This window comes from Poromitra crassiceps (assembly GCF_964638095.1).
Source record: "Poromitra crassiceps genome assembly, contig: HAP1_SCAFFOLD_2110, whole genome shotgun sequence".
Classification (NCBI taxonomy): domain Eukaryota; kingdom Metazoa; phylum Chordata; class Actinopteri; order Beryciformes; family Melamphaidae; genus Poromitra; species Poromitra crassiceps.
The window spans coordinates 1-16,248 of NW_028150315.1; the positions used below are offsets into that span (position 1 = coordinate 1).

General features: G+C 44.6%; 2 protein-coding genes across 2 annotated transcripts; both read right to left on the bottom strand.

Annotated features, from left to right (window-relative positions):
* Window positions 1-67: 67 nt before the first annotated feature.
* LOC310772154 (glucose-6-phosphate 1-dehydrogenase-like) lies at window positions 68-9,294 on the bottom strand (the record flags this gene model as incomplete). The annotated part of the gene is made up of 7 exons (XM_083664600.1): window positions 9,158-9,294; window positions 6,284-6,414; window positions 3,273-3,310; window positions 2,994-3,102; window positions 2,103-2,320; window positions 916-1,074; window positions 68-197 (listed from the first exon to the last, which is right to left on the bottom strand). The coding sequence occupies exons 2-7, from the start codon at window positions 6,407-6,409 to the stop codon at window positions 68-70; spliced, it is 780 nt and encodes a 259-aa protein (XP_083520726.1). The 5' UTR covers window positions 6,410-6,414; window positions 9,158-9,294.
* Window positions 9,295-9,987: 693 nt separating this feature from the next.
* Window positions 9,988-15,931, bottom strand: LOC310772153 (polypeptide N-acetylgalactosaminyltransferase 6-like). The gene is made up of 11 exons (XM_083664599.1): window positions 15,816-15,931; window positions 13,954-14,420; window positions 13,671-13,843; window positions 12,939-13,088; window positions 12,421-12,652; window positions 12,181-12,298; window positions 11,777-11,977; window positions 11,548-11,679; window positions 11,352-11,453; window positions 11,049-11,204; window positions 9,988-10,152 (listed from the first exon to the last, which is right to left on the bottom strand). Exons 2-11 carry the CDS (start codon window positions 14,397-14,399, stop codon window positions 10,039-10,041), a joined length of 1,824 nt encoding a protein of 607 aa, XP_083520725.1. The 5' UTR covers window positions 14,400-14,420; window positions 15,816-15,931; the 3' UTR covers window positions 9,988-10,038.
* Window positions 15,932-16,248: the final 317 nt, after the last annotated feature.

The window sequence follows — 16,248 nt, forward strand, 5'->3', positions numbered from 1 at the left end:
AGGGTTATTCAAACAGTACAGTGTAAATGTTGCAATGCCAGTAAGACAAAGCGAAAGTAATTTCTCCTCACCGGATGATGCCGAAGTCATCAAAGTAGCCTCCTCGTCCCTGAGTGCCGAAGGGTTCTTTGAAGGTGAGGACCACACAGGCCACGCTGTCCCTGTTCCAGATAGGCCCAAAGATCCGGTTCCCAAACCTGCAACACAGATCACATGGTCATCCTCTGCTGTTCCAACATGCACGTCGCAGAAGACCGCTGCCTGTGACAACGTCCATTAACGTGTTCTCTTCAGACTCGCTCTTGGTTAGAGGGAAATTCCTCTTGATTATTTCATGTGATATCCAGATGCTCTCTCTCAAGCCAAAGAACCAAAACCCAGCTGAAACTGGAGAGCATCATCTGGTCATTTCTGCTGTTCACCACACACATGTTAGGAACAAAGACTATTCATGCCAGATGGAAGTCATTAGGACAATCACAACAAGTTGCATAATTCTTGGTCAAATTACCCTAAAATCAATAACAGCTCTTTGTTTTGGCATTAAAAAAAACAAGTCTCAATTGTTCATAGGGAAAAAAAATCCAGGGCTGCTATTGGAAGATACCAACAATGCTAAGGAGATCAGGTGTGCTGGGAGCACTGTGTGTGGATTCATTATTCTTATTTTTGCCACAGCACCGTGGACACTCCGTTATAAATTCTGCGAGCACGTGAAGCGTGCGAGACCTCGAGGGCGAATCAACGAGGCACGCTAGAAATTAGCACTGCCATTTCTAAATGAAGCGCTGGAAATTTTTTGTAGAATTAATAAACAGAAGTAAAAGTTGTTATCATGAACCTCATGAAATGTCACACCTTGTACGTTGCAAGACCGTTGTGGGACTATAAACCCGCTGTGCTTAGTTTTCTTACCGGAGCACCATGAGGTTCTGCACCATCTCCTTGCCCAGATAGTGATCTATACGGTAGATCTGTTCCTCGGTGAAGAGAGAGGAGAGGTGGGCGGTCAGCTCCTCTGAGCTCTGCAGGTCGCGTCCAAACGGCTTCTCCACGATCACCCTGTTCCAGCCTCTACAGACAGACAGACAGACAGACAGACACACACACACACACACACACACACACACACACACACACACACACACACACACACACACACACACACACACACACAAACATTAACTTGTGTTCCACGTGCCTGACATCGCGCTTATCCCTCCTCATTAGTCAATACAACAGCACATTATTGGAACACAGCTGGTTGAATATGAGCAGCTCAGTTCCTGCAGAGAATAAAGCTGGATTTGGTCACAGGCTTATTTGATTACATTGAGGCAAAGTGGGGAAAGCCCACAGACAGGAACAAGGGCTCGGAGAACAGGAAGTAAACAGTGTGAAACATGGGCGGAGCTAGTGACAGAGAGGTGTGTGTGCACTGACCTGTCACTCATACTGTGGTGCCTGATGTTCTTGTGACAGAGAGGTGTGTGTGTGCACTGACTTGTCGCTCATACTGTGGTGCCTGATGTTCTTGTGTGTGTACTGACTTGTCGCTCATACAGTGGTGCCTGATGTTCTTGTGTGTGTACTGACTTGTCGCTCATACTGTGGTGCCTGATGTTCTTGTGTGTGTACTGACTTGTCGCTCATACTGTGGTGCCTGATGTTCTTGTGTGTGTACTGACTTGTCACTCATACTGTGGTGCCTGATGTTCTTGTGTGTGTACTGACTTGTCGCTCATACTGTGGTGCCTGATGTTCTTGTGTGTGTACTGACTTGTCGCTCATACAGTGGTGCCTGATGTTCTTGTGTGTGTACTGACTTGTCGCTCATACTGTGGTGCCTGATGTTCTTGTGTGTGTACTGACTTGTCACTCATACTGTGGTGCCTGATGTTCTTGTGTGTGTACTGACTTGTCGCTCATACAGTGGTGCCTGATGTTCTTGTGTGTGCACTGACTTGTCGCTCATACTGTGGTGCCTGATGTTCTTGTGTGTGCACTGACTTGTCACTCATACTGTGGTGCCTGATGTTCTTGTGTGTGTACTGACTTGTCGCTCATACTGTGGTGCCTGATGTTCTTGTGTGTGTACTGACTTGTCGCTCATACTGTGGTGCCTGATGTTCTTGGTAACATCGTGGTAGACGCTGGGCGGCAGGGCCAGGTAGAAGAGGCGGTTGGCCTCGGCTCCTCCGGGCAGAGACAGGAGATGAGAGTGGAGGTTGGAGAAGGAACTCTCATCTGTGTATGTCCCACTGACGTACGTGTTCCTGCTGAAGAAAACATTCAACCGGTCTGCCTCCGACTCTGCCACCTGGGACAAGAAGGGGAGAGCATTTAAAAAAAATTGTTTTAGCACAAACATGAGTTAAATTACCAAGAATCCTGAAGTTAAAGTCAATACATTTTAAGACCTCAATGCCACTTGGAGCTGTAACCCGTTACATCAGCGACACACCTTTAACTTACATTTACTATACATTTGAGATTGCAAAACTAAACAAACAGTCTCAGTTCTCACTTCTATGGAGCACTGTATCAATACAGAATACAGAATTCACATTCAGTCGGGAGGGAACAAATCTCGAAGACAGAGAATAAATTGTGTTTCTCGCAATAACAGAATTGTAACAGGTACGGAGAGGTAGAACGAGGGAAGATTGTCCACTAGTGAATCGATTGCGGAAGGTGTCGTTCTCAGACGGATTAAAAAATAAACTCTAAAATGGGCTGTTAATATACCTGGATGACCCGACCAAGTAAAGTGTATCTGTGGGAAACACTGGAGTGACTAACCCAAAGGCAAACGTAATAGCACTAACACACTTTTGAATACTTTAATATACTTAACTTTTACTACATTTGTATTACAGTGTAATACTTTGTAAGACCCCGGCACGGACACCCTGATTACACATGCTCCCAGATAAAACCTCTTTGTTAGCAACAAGTGAACAGTTTTTTTTATCTCAAAGCTGTGGTTTTACCTTCAGGTAGGGAAGACAAGAAGTCCGGATGGCGTCCACGGTCAAGTCAGAGCGAGCAAAGCCCACAAAGTGCGTCTGCTCGGGGAGGAGGCCGTCTCTGTACAGCCACCTGGTAGAGAGGAGAACAGAAGAGCAGGGGAGAGAGCAGAGAAACACATGGCTGATTATACACAACATCACAAGCACCGGTCCAGTTTAGGAGCTCTCCTCAGCCGGTGGCTATGCTATGCTATTGCTAATGATGGAAAAGCCTTTCAGTGGGGCTGGAGGTTCACTCACCACAGAGTTGGGTAGATTTTCTTCTTAGCCAGATCCCCCTACAGGTGTAAACAGAGATACAGGATTCAGATTTAGCCCATAAAAATATAGACTAGCCGGTACACACAATCATTACACAATTGTCGATGCCATGTTGTGGAGTTACTGCAATCTGCCAGGGTGGTCATTATTATTCCAGCACACAGGGGTCAGTAAAGAGTCTCAAGATGCTACAGCGCTGTGACAACAGGTACAGGTAAGTAGGCTGCTTTGGCTTATTTAAGAATTGCACAACGCCAGTAATCCCACTGGGAGGAAGTGGCAACCACAAAAGAGACAGTCTGGAGAGACAGGACGCTATATCATAGCGCGCGCTACAATACTCCTGAAAAACCTGTTGCTTACTAGTACGTATGACTGAAGAAGAACAAATGTAACTGAATCGCCCTCGTCATGGTCTAGTTAGTAGACAACGGGCCTGTACTGTATACACGCTTTTTACTCAATTGTCAGTCCTGTCAGTCGTGTGACTGTCCCATTGTTTTAGCAAACACTGCAACAGGAAGTGAGCGGAGTGGGGTTCAATTTCGAACGTTTATGTTGTTGAATTGAAACAGTCTATACTAGATAAATACAATCGCCAATACTTGCTAATGGCCTGATACGCCACGGTCTGCTACAGTAAAGCAGCGTCATGAGTCATGACATGGTAGGAAAGGAGATCAGGGATGGCCGATGGCAAACAACAATACAAGGATGAACTGTGAACTTGACAAGGACAAAAGCTAATGAATACAAAGAGACTGCCAAATCAAAAGGATTCCCATAATACAGTTCAAAAACCACTTCCTGTTTGCCTAGATCCCTCCTAATGCATTTCTCATGTGTATCCTAATGTAACTATATTCTCTTAACAAAGCTATAAAAAAATACTACAAGTTGGGAATTGCTCAACTCTTAGAACAAGAAATTGACCCGAATTGAGAAGAAATCGATCTCTTTGTCCAACATAATGCGGTAAAAAAAATAAAGTGTTGATGGATAATCATTGCATTTTGTTTAAGATAATATGATAATAGTCATACTGCTGCTATGCACCCAAATGTGCCAATCAACAAAAGGTATTCATTGGCACATTGGGGCTGGAAGTTGGCCAATCATTCAAAGCGATGTGGTGTAAGATGCTGATTGATTACACACAACCTTAGCTGTCGTTTCCTCATCGCTCCGTGTCTCTCTGCTGGGTCACATGTGTTGCCTTTTAAATCACTATTCTATTCTTATTATTATAATAATGTATTTAACGCTTTTGTTTTATTGTCTTTCATCATGCGTTTGTTTAATTGCTCCGTTACTACTCCTTATTTGTCTTGACCCGGTCTCCCTCACAAAAGAGATTCTGAATCTCGAGTGGACGTCCTGGTTAAATAAAAGGTAAAAGAAAAAAGAAAAAGGTAACTAACTCAAATACACCCCTCCTGTCATGAAAGTGAACTGACATATTGAAAAAAATTGTCCTACAGTGCCCCGCCTACTTGTGACTTTGAGCTGGTGGATGTGGTGTGACTGTGTGTACTCACATGGTAATGAATGCATGATAGGGCTATTTGACAAACTGTTAGCCTACAGTAGAGCCGGTAAAACAACTGCAGCACCGCGGCGCACACAGTGTTCAGTTTGATAACACAGCTCATATTTGTGCATTGGACAACTAAATCCATGAAACAAGCCAGAACACAGAGTTAGCCTGTGCATAGCCGCCAGGCCCTTCCCCCCCCCAACACCAACCTGCCTCTATATTGAATTGAATAGAAAACGCTGACAGTCAGTGACACAGCGAAATTCAGCGATAGTCCCACTCTCTCTCCACCCAAGAGCAACCAGTGCAAGAGAACTGACGAGGAGATACTAAGCCAATGACTTGGCCTAGCTAGACAGGCAAGCAAACTTTTAAACTTTTAAAACAGAGCATGATGTTCCATGACAGTCTTTGAAATTGCTTATAAGAGAAGAGTTCTTTTGCAGAATTATTTAGCAGAAATATTGTTTGATCATATCAGTGAAAGCAAAGCTGTCTAACGGCAACATTTTGAGTATGAGGTGATGACGACCCTCCCACTCTCCTGGCTCTGTCTTGCAGGAGCAGGAGCCTGGTACGGTGGTTGGGGGGGTCTTTGGGGTCAGCCTAACGACCTCAACCACCAGGCTCCTGCAAGACAGGGCCAGGAAAGTGGGCGGGTCATCATCACACAGGTGAATTCGACCAAATAAATGCATGCAATTTGGGTATTATCAGTTATTTGTTCTCTGTTGTTGGAGAGAAGTCTTTTCATTTTCAATAATGGACAATGCTTAGAAAGCAAAAAGGTACAGCTGATGTAAAATCCACTAATCTAGACTAATGACTGCATTTCTCCATTGAACAAGGGTCATTTAGGAAAGGTCTAACTATGCCTTGCTAGCTGGTAGCAAAGCAGAAGGCAGAGAAGGAAATGCGAAAGAATGAAGAAGGAAATAATCGACCTAAAATGTTTCACAATGGCAGGACTGAGGTGAGTTCCTGGTCCAGATGCCAACACTGTATGAGGACATGCTATGCTGTGCAAGAGTGACATCACTCACAGCATTCTTGTCAGTTTGAGATGGTGCCACTCAAAGAACTGAACCCAATACAGAACGATCAGTCAACACAGGTCAACAAGCCCTGTATGCAACACAGCTGGGTAAGCAAAGAGGAACCTTGACATGTTCTGTCTCAACGCCAGCGGGCTTTAGAAAGCGGCTTATTTGCAGAAGCTCCGTGAAATCAGTTTCCACATCAGATTATGGCAATTTGGCAATTATGGCACCGTTTCTGGAGATTTCATCACAGCAACCATGTCCCCACAAATCCTTCCCTAAGTTGACTACACTGCCAATAAATTAATGAGAATAGGATAAAGTCTAAGTTTATGTACAGTACACTTGACAGTTGTATTATTTTGTATTATTTTGTACATCAAGTTTGCTCTCGATCCCCCCCCGGTTCTCACCGATGCTCCCATGATGATGAAGATGTGAGCGTCGGACTGGTGGAACTCATCATCCTCCTCCAGCTCCTTCCTCAGCTCCCCGAACACCTCGGAGCGAGAGAGGGGGATGGGGGTTTTCTTGCTCATTTTCTCTGGAGGAGAGCAGAGAGTAGAAAATCAAGTCAAAACAAATTCAATGCAATGTTCTTTTGTGTTAAGCCATCCATCAATATAGTCCATGGTGACATTACGCACAATACACAGAGACTGTAGCCTAGCCTACCTTACAAAAACTTTGGCTGTCCACTGAAGCTGGACCTGTCTAACAGGGTAATTTTGCATAGCAGAAATATGAAACATGCTACACTGGTAAGCAAACTGGCCAACATTCGCTGGTAGAGGTAATGTCTTCAACCCGATCTCATGGGAGAGCGTATGTAATGACACGCGGGTGTTTTCTCGTGGAAAAGATGCCGTTTCCGCGTGCAGTTCAGCATCAAACATCAGGCAGTCTGTTTTGGGAGAAACCTATATTGCAACAATTGTAAGGCCTACTTCCCTGTGAGTTCAGCTGGAGGAACCAACAAGCAGCAAGCCAAATCAGTTAGTAATTATCATAATTGTGTTTTCAGGGAAATAACATCAATTTTACAATTTGCATTCCTCATTTTCGCCATTAAATGAGCCTGTGCAGTTATGTTTGTGGCACCAGGCTTTCTGGAGCACTAACAGGCTCGCATGCAATCCTCTGATGAGGTATATTTACAATATAAACAAACATCAGTAACCTATATGCAAAAGGAAAACTCATCTCTCACATTCACAAGTTGTTTGTAAAAGATTAACGCTCTGTCTCTCTCTCTGGGTCAGATGTGCAGACAGCTCCAACAAGGGGGAAAGCAACAATCCAAACATGTCTCACTCTACACGTGTATTTCTGTCAGCTGGCCCTCATACACACACACTCACTCACTCACTCTCACTACGCTTCCAGTCCCAGAAATAGCCTGGCACACACACTGCACAACAACTATAATGATATTAGTCAAAGCCTCGCCTCAATCCCGTATTTAGACGGCTAAACCTGACTGCGCCCAGGGTGATAAAGCTGGGTACATTTTCTTGCCAACACATCAAAATAATGCGGGCTGACATTTTGTTTCTCATGAATTATTGTTGTTTTTGTTTTTTAGCTAGTTAGGTTAGCTAGTTTTCCGGGATGAAAGAGCTCAGATTATGCTGGTAAACTCAGTAATTTGCACTCTGTAGGGGCATTTGGTCACTGGCTATTAGGGCTGCACGATATTGGAAAAAACTGACATTGCGATATTCCCCGCCCATGCGATATATATTGCGATATGAAAAAATACAGATTTTCACCAGATTAGCTCTATTTGAAAGAAAATAATATTTCTAGAATGATTGGGATGATTTTGTAGAGGAGTCCATCTGATTTTGGAGGGGAAATTAGGTATTTTAATGTTTCTCAACCACTGGGCTGTGACCTACTGGTAGGCCTCAGAGCGTCATCTATCAGGGTGCATACACATTTTGACCAATGGATTTCCATGACTTACATACATGAAAAAGTGAGTTATGACATTCTACTTTAAAATGTCACTAGCCTATACTTCACTTAGTGTAATGCAGCCTTTAAAACCAGGGAAAGACAACATGTATGCTGTATCACCATATTACCATCCAACATCTAAGACCATGTAGTCTCAAATCACAATACAATATGGATATAAATTTGATATATTGCCCACCCCTAATATTGAGTGCCAGAATCTACCTCCCAATGATGCTATTTGCAGAAAAACATTAGATTTAATTGATTATAATCACTGCTTTCAACTTCTTTCGTTCTTCTAACGTTTCAATAAATCAACAATGAAACACCGCTGGTTACTTCACACACTTGGTCTGACCCCCCTCCAGAAACTACCAAGTGGTACGCTCCGCATTTGGGGAGTTCCGGTTTTTGAGCGCACGCAGGGCAGTACAGAGACGAGGATTCACATGCAGCCGACCGGTGACAAACAATTCATTCGTGAAAAGTAATAAATATATATTTAATTGCCCAGCTATGTCTATTGTCTTTTTATTTTCACCGACATGTTTTGTGTAAATGAGTCGCTATGTATGATTACCTCTACCGTAACGTTACTGCTATCATCTGATGCATCATCAGACTGAGGGGGAGAGAGAGCTGCGGTGATACACGGACAACTTCTCAGTCACTTTAGCCTTCGTGTCATAAGTTGCGGTCTTGCTTTTTGGTGTTTCAAGAGTAAATATCTCCACTCCACGGACATGTTGAGTTACAGCAGCCAGTATACTAGTGCGCTGCAAGCTGTGGACAAGTCCGCCTCGCAATCACATCGTTTACAGACAGGCTACTGTCAGCAACGCAACATAAGCAAAAACAATTCAATTTTGCTCTCTGTGCATGTTTGTTGTGTTGAAGCTAAGCATTAAATGAGTGAGTACAGTAGCGGGGCATCTCTCTCCTTTGAGAGAGCCTGCATTTCACTCAGTAGGCTACCCCTAAAGTGAGAGTTTATCAAGCAACATGACGAGTTAATTTGCTTTTGACATCGCACGTCCTGCGATGTGACTATCGCGCATGCGCACATCGCAATGTCGATGTGTAAACGATATATCGTGCAGCCCTACTGGCTATAATACTAAAAGCGCCCTGTCATCAAGGGCTCAGCTCCCCATGCTGCTGTTATGATGACAACATGACTTGCGCTTGACAAGCGGTGAAGCAGCACATCCATATTATCCCTGCTAGCCAGCTAGCGTACAACAATTTACAACTTAGCTAGGACAACAGTCAGCATGCACGAAACGGCGAAATAGCCACAGCAAATACACAGAGCTACTTACAAGTCCGTTTACGAGGCGATAGTACTGTAGTGGAATCTGGCGACTAACCTGACCAAAACCGACGGGCTAAAAACTCTGAAATAGCCACTGCCTGCAGCTCGGGCAGAGCCAGTGCCGCGCCTACTTCCCTGTTCAAATGACAAAGCAGAACAGAGTGATTTTATTGGTTTAGAAACTCACCAGCGCTCGCTCGAGTGCCCATCATCACTCTCGCCCCCAACGACGTCATGCCATGGGAGAGGCTACAAAGGCAAGGGAGCGCGTGCGTGGGCGTGGCCCCACCCATTCACACAAATACACACATCAATTCCACCCCTGATAATACACGCACACACACACACACGCACGCACGCACGCAGGCACACAAACACACGCACACACGCACGCACGCACACACACACACACACACACACACACACACACACACACACACACACACACACACACACACACACACACACACACACACACACACACACACACACACACACACACACACACACACACACACACACACACACACACACACACACACACACACACACGCCCCTATTTCTAAAGAGACTGCACAGGTGAGAACAGTGAAGTGCATCAAAATTGCGAGTATGCGGAAACCAGTTGCCTGCGTAGGAAACCAGCCATTTTTTTCTTGTTCTTTTTACATTTAAATTCCAGCATTGTTCTTGAAATATTGCCAGTCTTCAGAGTCTTTCAGTTTTTGTAGCATTTTTAATATCAAGGATCCAAAACATTAGTGCAAATGTGCAAATATGTCAACAAACACTTATTCATAAACATGAGGACAGCTCTGTGTGTGTGTGTGTGTGTGTGTGTGTGTGTGTGTGTGTGTGTGTGTGTGTGTGTGTGTGTGCAGTCGTGCCTCAGACGAACACCCAGTGCTGCCTGTGATTGCTGGAGTCACAGGGACTCATCATCACTATATCGCCCAGTACTGCCAAACACTGGCCTGACGATGGGTTCTTCACACGGGAGCCCTGTGAACAACACAAAACAAGCCAATGAAATCTATATAGTGTGCTTTAGAGCAGTGGTTCTCAACGTGGCGTCCGGGGACCACCAGGGGTCCTTAAAGGGGGTTCCAGGGGTCCCCAGCAAGGATTATTTAATAGAGAGGCAAAGTGAACGCCTACTTCCTGCTTCAGCACTGTACCAGAGATTTTTATCCGCCATTTATTTTCTCATAGACATTTTGTAAAATGTGTATAAAAATAGTTTTACTTCATCAAACACCAAACAGTTCAGCTATATTTAGAATCGGGAGAGACCATAGAACATTTCACTCGGACCAAAACTTAAAAAACTACATCAAAAAAATATTTTCTTTAAATCCGCGATTTCTTTACATTTTGGTCCGAGTGAAATGTTATGTGGTCTCTCCTGTTTCTAAATACATCTGAACCGTTTGATTTGAACAAGTAAAACTAGTTTTATAAGCATTTTACGAAATGTCTATGGGAAGATAAATGGCGGATGAAAATCTCTGGTACAGTGCTGAAGCAGGAAGTAGGCGTTCACTTTGCCTCTCTATTGACAAGAAGCACAACTAGTAGAGAATGTAGAATTACTATAGCATCACTGTTTCTATCTAATATCAGTGACAGAGAGACAGCATCTCATCAAATGGGGGTCTAAACAGTCTAAATGTGGACTAAATTAGAGGTCCCGATATAGAAACATGTCGAGTCAGAGCGTTCAAACTTGTGCAACACGTGAGAAACTGGAACAAACAATAGGGAAGTAGAACAAGAATGAGGAACAGCACATCTTTGAATGGCTTTTCTTGTTGTTGTTGACCTGTTTAATTAACGAACTGGTAAGAGACCAATGTGGTCATACCAGTTGCCCAACTTACAGTTTAGGAAATACTCACCGGCATGAGGTGCCACACTTGCTGAGGAGGCGCCGCTGCAGTGTGTTTCCCTTTAGAGCGACACAGTTCAACAGACGCCAGAATAGCGTTTGCATGCAAACACAACTGTGCGTGGACGTTGTGCCGCAGCTCTTTCTGGGACGTGTACTCGAAATACTACAAGTCACAAAAAGACAAAATATGTTTAGATTCAATAAAAAATAATCCACAATCTCATTGCTATCGCACAATAAATGTTGAAACTGCTTCCTCTGTTGGTCTAAGCTACAACGTGGTTTTATTAGACTTAATAGAGGTTAGTACCTGTGCTCCACCCATGTAGTGACAAGTGTGCATTTTCACTGGCTCCCCTCCCTTTTTACCCTTCTCCACATCCAGGCACTTTTTTGAACCCGGGTTCATCAACTGAAAAAAAGAAAGAAAAAAAGTGATTTCTTAAGTATGATGTATTATCCTATGAAAGATGCCTGAATGTGAATCAAATTAAAAGCAAGATTACCGCTCCAAACATGGCGGGTCTGGGCTCAGGCACATAGGCCTCTGGGTAAACGTTGTCCAGGTACCAACTGAAGTTTTTACAATGTAGCCTCTCCTTGAGTTGAAGACGTTCAGAAATATCCCCAAATGTATTCTGAGAAGAAAACGACAAAAGAAAGGGGCATGTGTGGGAGTGGCTCACACGTCAACTGCTGCGAGATGACTATGCTTATCCCCGCTTGTACAAATACCTCCTTGGCAATGATAGCGGCCCTTTGGTTCATACGATAGTAGATCCCTTTGTACTGGTCCATCCAGACCTCGGCCAGGCGCACCAGGTTGCGGGTGATCACGTTTTTGCCCTTCGGGTAGGTGTGCGGGCTCTGCGAGCGGAAAACGTGTCCCACGACAGAACAAGGGATAATCTCCAGCTGACCCCCGCATTGCCAAACCTGCAGAGCACACACAACAGAACGAGTCAGTGCTCGTTCATTTCTCAAGACTAATTTCTCTTGCGATCCAAGCTTTGGAATATAGAGCCTAGTCCAGCAGAAAATAAAACCAAGCGAAGCAGCAGGTTAAGAATGAACCAAGGAATGCTGTTTGTCTGCAACCAACAAAAAGGAAATGTTATTTCCTTATAGACTGCACTCACCCTGAGGGACATTTCCAAATTTTCACCTCCCCAGAACTCCATCTGGTCGTCATAAGTCCCAATGTGCTCAAAGTAAGATTTGGATATGGAGAAGAGGCCACCAGCAAAGGCAGGAGTTCTACAGAAGCAAATCAGTGAATAATCAGTGAATAACTGCTCTAGTGTGTGTGTGTGTGTGTGTGTGCGTGTGTGTGTGTGTGTGTGTGTGTGTGTGTGTGTGTGTGTACCTGACTGTGGTACCTGATAGGATATGTCTCGTTCCTCCTTCGCTTCTTCTCCTTTTCTGGGATGGCCTCCCATCCAAAAGTGAGGGTCCAGTCAAACTTTCCACGGCTACGAGGGGGTTTAGCAGTGGGCTTACTGAACTTGAAGTTGTGTTGGTCAATCGTGGCGATTTTCGGACTCACCACAGCGGTAGGCTGCTCCGCTATCCGAGCCAGAAGAGGCTCCAGCCATCCATGGAAGCACTCACCTAACCAGGGATGCAGAGAGTCGATGAATTTTGATTTTGCATTTGATCCGAGCTGATATACCGTATATGTGTATAACTAGAAATCCGCGTGCGCAAATTTCTATGGCAGAGACTCTGGAGAGGATGTGCCATGGGCGCACTTGTGCACCGCGGAGCGGAACCCGCGGAACCGGGACACCTTACAACATTAATAATACTAATAATATACTACTACTACTACTAGTCATAATAATCATCATCATCATCATCATCATCCAGCATGAAGATGATGGAAAGCATTGCATACAGTGGGAGTCCAGGAAGGTGAGGGTCTCTCCTCGTGCAGCCTGGGCCCCCAGCAGTCTGGCTGTGATCAAGCCCTTCCTCTCCCTCTGGCGTAACACGCGCACTATCTTCAGCTGCTGCACATACTCATCCAGACCGCTCTTCAGGTGATCTAGGAAGAGAAGTCAACAAGAACATCAATAGCAAATAAGAGAAAAGCGTAGAGAAAAGCGACAAAAATTGTGAAATCTGTCAAGTTATGAAAGTAATTATTGAAGTTATGTCGCTGTGCCACTGTGGAAGTGGATGACAATAGCTTTAAAGTAACAACTGTGCTCCATTGTGCAAATATGCATATCAGACATCCATGCAAATACAGACCAAGTCCAAACTTGAAGGCTATAAGTGCTTTGCATTATTGTGGAAGAAAATTCACCATAGTGTTAACAGCTGAACTGGGGTCACCTCGGGTTATGTAAGGTTGCATGGCCACCTCACTGTATCCCCTGTGTGCTATAACCTCCTCTGCCAGAGGTCTGGTTGTTGTCAGAGTGGCTCCTGGATGTCTCCCAGATGCCTACGGAAGCTCTAACTTCAGAGATAACGTGTGTTGCTTTAACTCTATTTTGGCGACCTGTTCTAAATGTCAGCACATTCTGGACGTCCTTGGGAGATATAAAAAGGACTAGTTCTTCTCTCTTTCAAGAACAACACCTGCAGCAACACTGTGGAGAAGAAGGGCTGGTATGCGCACCATCTGTGCTGGCATCGTCCACCAGGAGGATCTCGATCAGCAGGGCGGCAGGAGCCGTGTGCAAGACGCTGTAGACCGTCCTCAGCAGAGCGGACCAGGCTTCGTTATGGAACACGATGATCACGCTGGTGGTGGGGAGACCCGGGCAGCGCCGAAACCTCTGCTCCACGCAACTGCCAGAGCCAAAAACCAGGAGATGGGTATCAGATGTTAGAACAAATACAGAGTTCTCTTCCTCACAATCACACTTTTTTACCACGAGGTAAACTGAGCTTATACTCACTCTGGGTGCCGTGTGTCATTGCCCAGGCTACGGTGCAGGGAGATGCGGTCGCTGGCAAACTGGTTGAATTGGTTCTTCATCACCCCGTCTCGTTTCTCGTGGAGTTCCGCAGATGTCATGGTGCCACGCGAGCGAAAGGGTTCACCGTTTGCGCCCGGAGCCCGGGGGTTTTGGGGAGACCTCTCCAGATGGGGCGCGAGCTCCTCTTTGCTGTAGAAGCCTGCAGGCGGACAGCGGGCATCTGTGGAGACGGTCCGAGAGGGTGAGGGACCGGTCGGGAGGGCACCGAGCCGGACACCTGTCACGGGATGCTGTTGTTGGTCTGCCAAATCCCTGATCTGCGGGAATGTCGTGCTCTCCATGTTGTATTGCATCACGAGCCATAGAACCACAACGCTCGCTAGAAAGGCCAGCTTGACATGAAGTCGGCATGGGGAAAAGCGCATGGCTCCAGAGTGCAGGAAGCCCTAAAATGAAGAGAACATGGCTGATTTATATAGGTAATATAAAATAGAACACTGCCCTTTGCCCTGAATATCATAGTGGAGTATTCAGTAAAGGATCTTCATATGAGTCATAGGTCATATGGCTGTGAGTTCAGTTATGACTTTAGCCCAATGACTATAGTGTTCCTATAGAGACAGTCATGTGTTTATGTTTATGTTTAGACTTTATGTTTGTGCGTATTGTAGAACTGGTTTTGACTAGTTTGAAGCATGCATGTACATTATGCTATATTATTAATTTCTTAGAAAAGGATGAACAAAGCAACTATACAGTACATAGCCTACTGAAGTGTATAAAGAAACTGACATGTCTACCCTTTGGCAGAGGATATCCTGTAGCCCACACACTGTGTGTGTGTGTGTGTGTGTGTGTGTGTGTGTGTGTGTGTGTGTGTGTGTGTGCGCGCGCGCGCGCGCGCGCGTGTGTGTGTGTGTGTGTTGTGTGTGCGTGTGTGTGTGTTGTGTGTGCGTGTGTGTGTGTGTGTGTGTGTGTGTGTGTGTCTGCTTAAGGTTTTCTCTCCAGACATGTCTGAGATTCATTTCCCCCTTCATTGCTCCAAGTCCAGCTGTAGCCTACTGAATAGAAAAGATACCAACACCTCACAACACAAAGATCTGGGCTACAATTCTATTCACTTATTGGACACCGTTAATCAGCCAAAAACAAATAATCCATATAGCTATATACATTTTTACACCATTCCACAGTTGCCGCCCATCAGTGATCCACTCATCATGAAACAGGTCTATTTGAGACCACATTAAAGTTTGACTGTTAGGCTATGTAAATATGTCCAGATATATGACACCTGGACAAGCTCTCTCACAGAGGCTACTGGTGTAAAGTATCAAATGTGCCAGCAAAGTTAAGTTTAACAGTAGAAAATGAAACGGCTTTGTACAAAATAAACAGTTTATGAGTATGATGGTTGTTGTGGAATGGAATTTCACCACTCCTCATCCGCTAGGCCTATATAATAATTATAACAATGTATATTGAGATGTTTGCAGTCCGTCCCTAATGATGATTAGAGGAGATTAAGAATATGGCTGCTTTATTAAATACACTTTTAGAAGACACTTCCTGGACTCTTGGTTTTCATTCAATTTGGTTTATATAAGCTGTTACAATTATTACATATCGGATGAGGAGTGGTGAAATTCCATTCCATAACAATGACATTACACTATCAATGGCCTACTGTATAAATTAGATACAGGACACTTTGTCGATCTGGTTTATTAATAGGCTATATATAGGCTACCTATTTAAAAGTATCTTGACTAGTTTTTGAAAGAAAAAACAACAAGAAAATAAAAACATGAAAATGAAATCTCGTTTGAAATGAAACTCACAGTTGATGTGACACGCGCTCATCCGTCTTCCAGTTTGGATGGTGTGTGAGGGATCTTGTTTCGTGCTGCCTGCTTTACTTGACAGGTAGGCGTGCTGCAAGAAGCACAGGATTGGAAGCGCAAGGAAACGGTGAACCGCACTGAAGTCAAAGTCAGCCTCATGCGTAAAGACGAAGATGCGTTTCTCTCTCAGGCGAAAATATTGATTATTAATTGTTTAATTAATCTCAGTGTTTGTTTACTGTCTGATCTGATGTGCGCGTCTCACTCTCCACTTTAATATATAACTGACCCCGGATCAGGTCCCTGGCTGCGGTCTGGAACGTCTGGAACCCGCAACTCCTCTTGTGGGCGGAGCTTGTTGCCATGGTTGCGTCTAAACCAAAAGTTGTGATTTGCAGGCTTGTTGTCCACTTGTTTGCGTCTTTCTTGC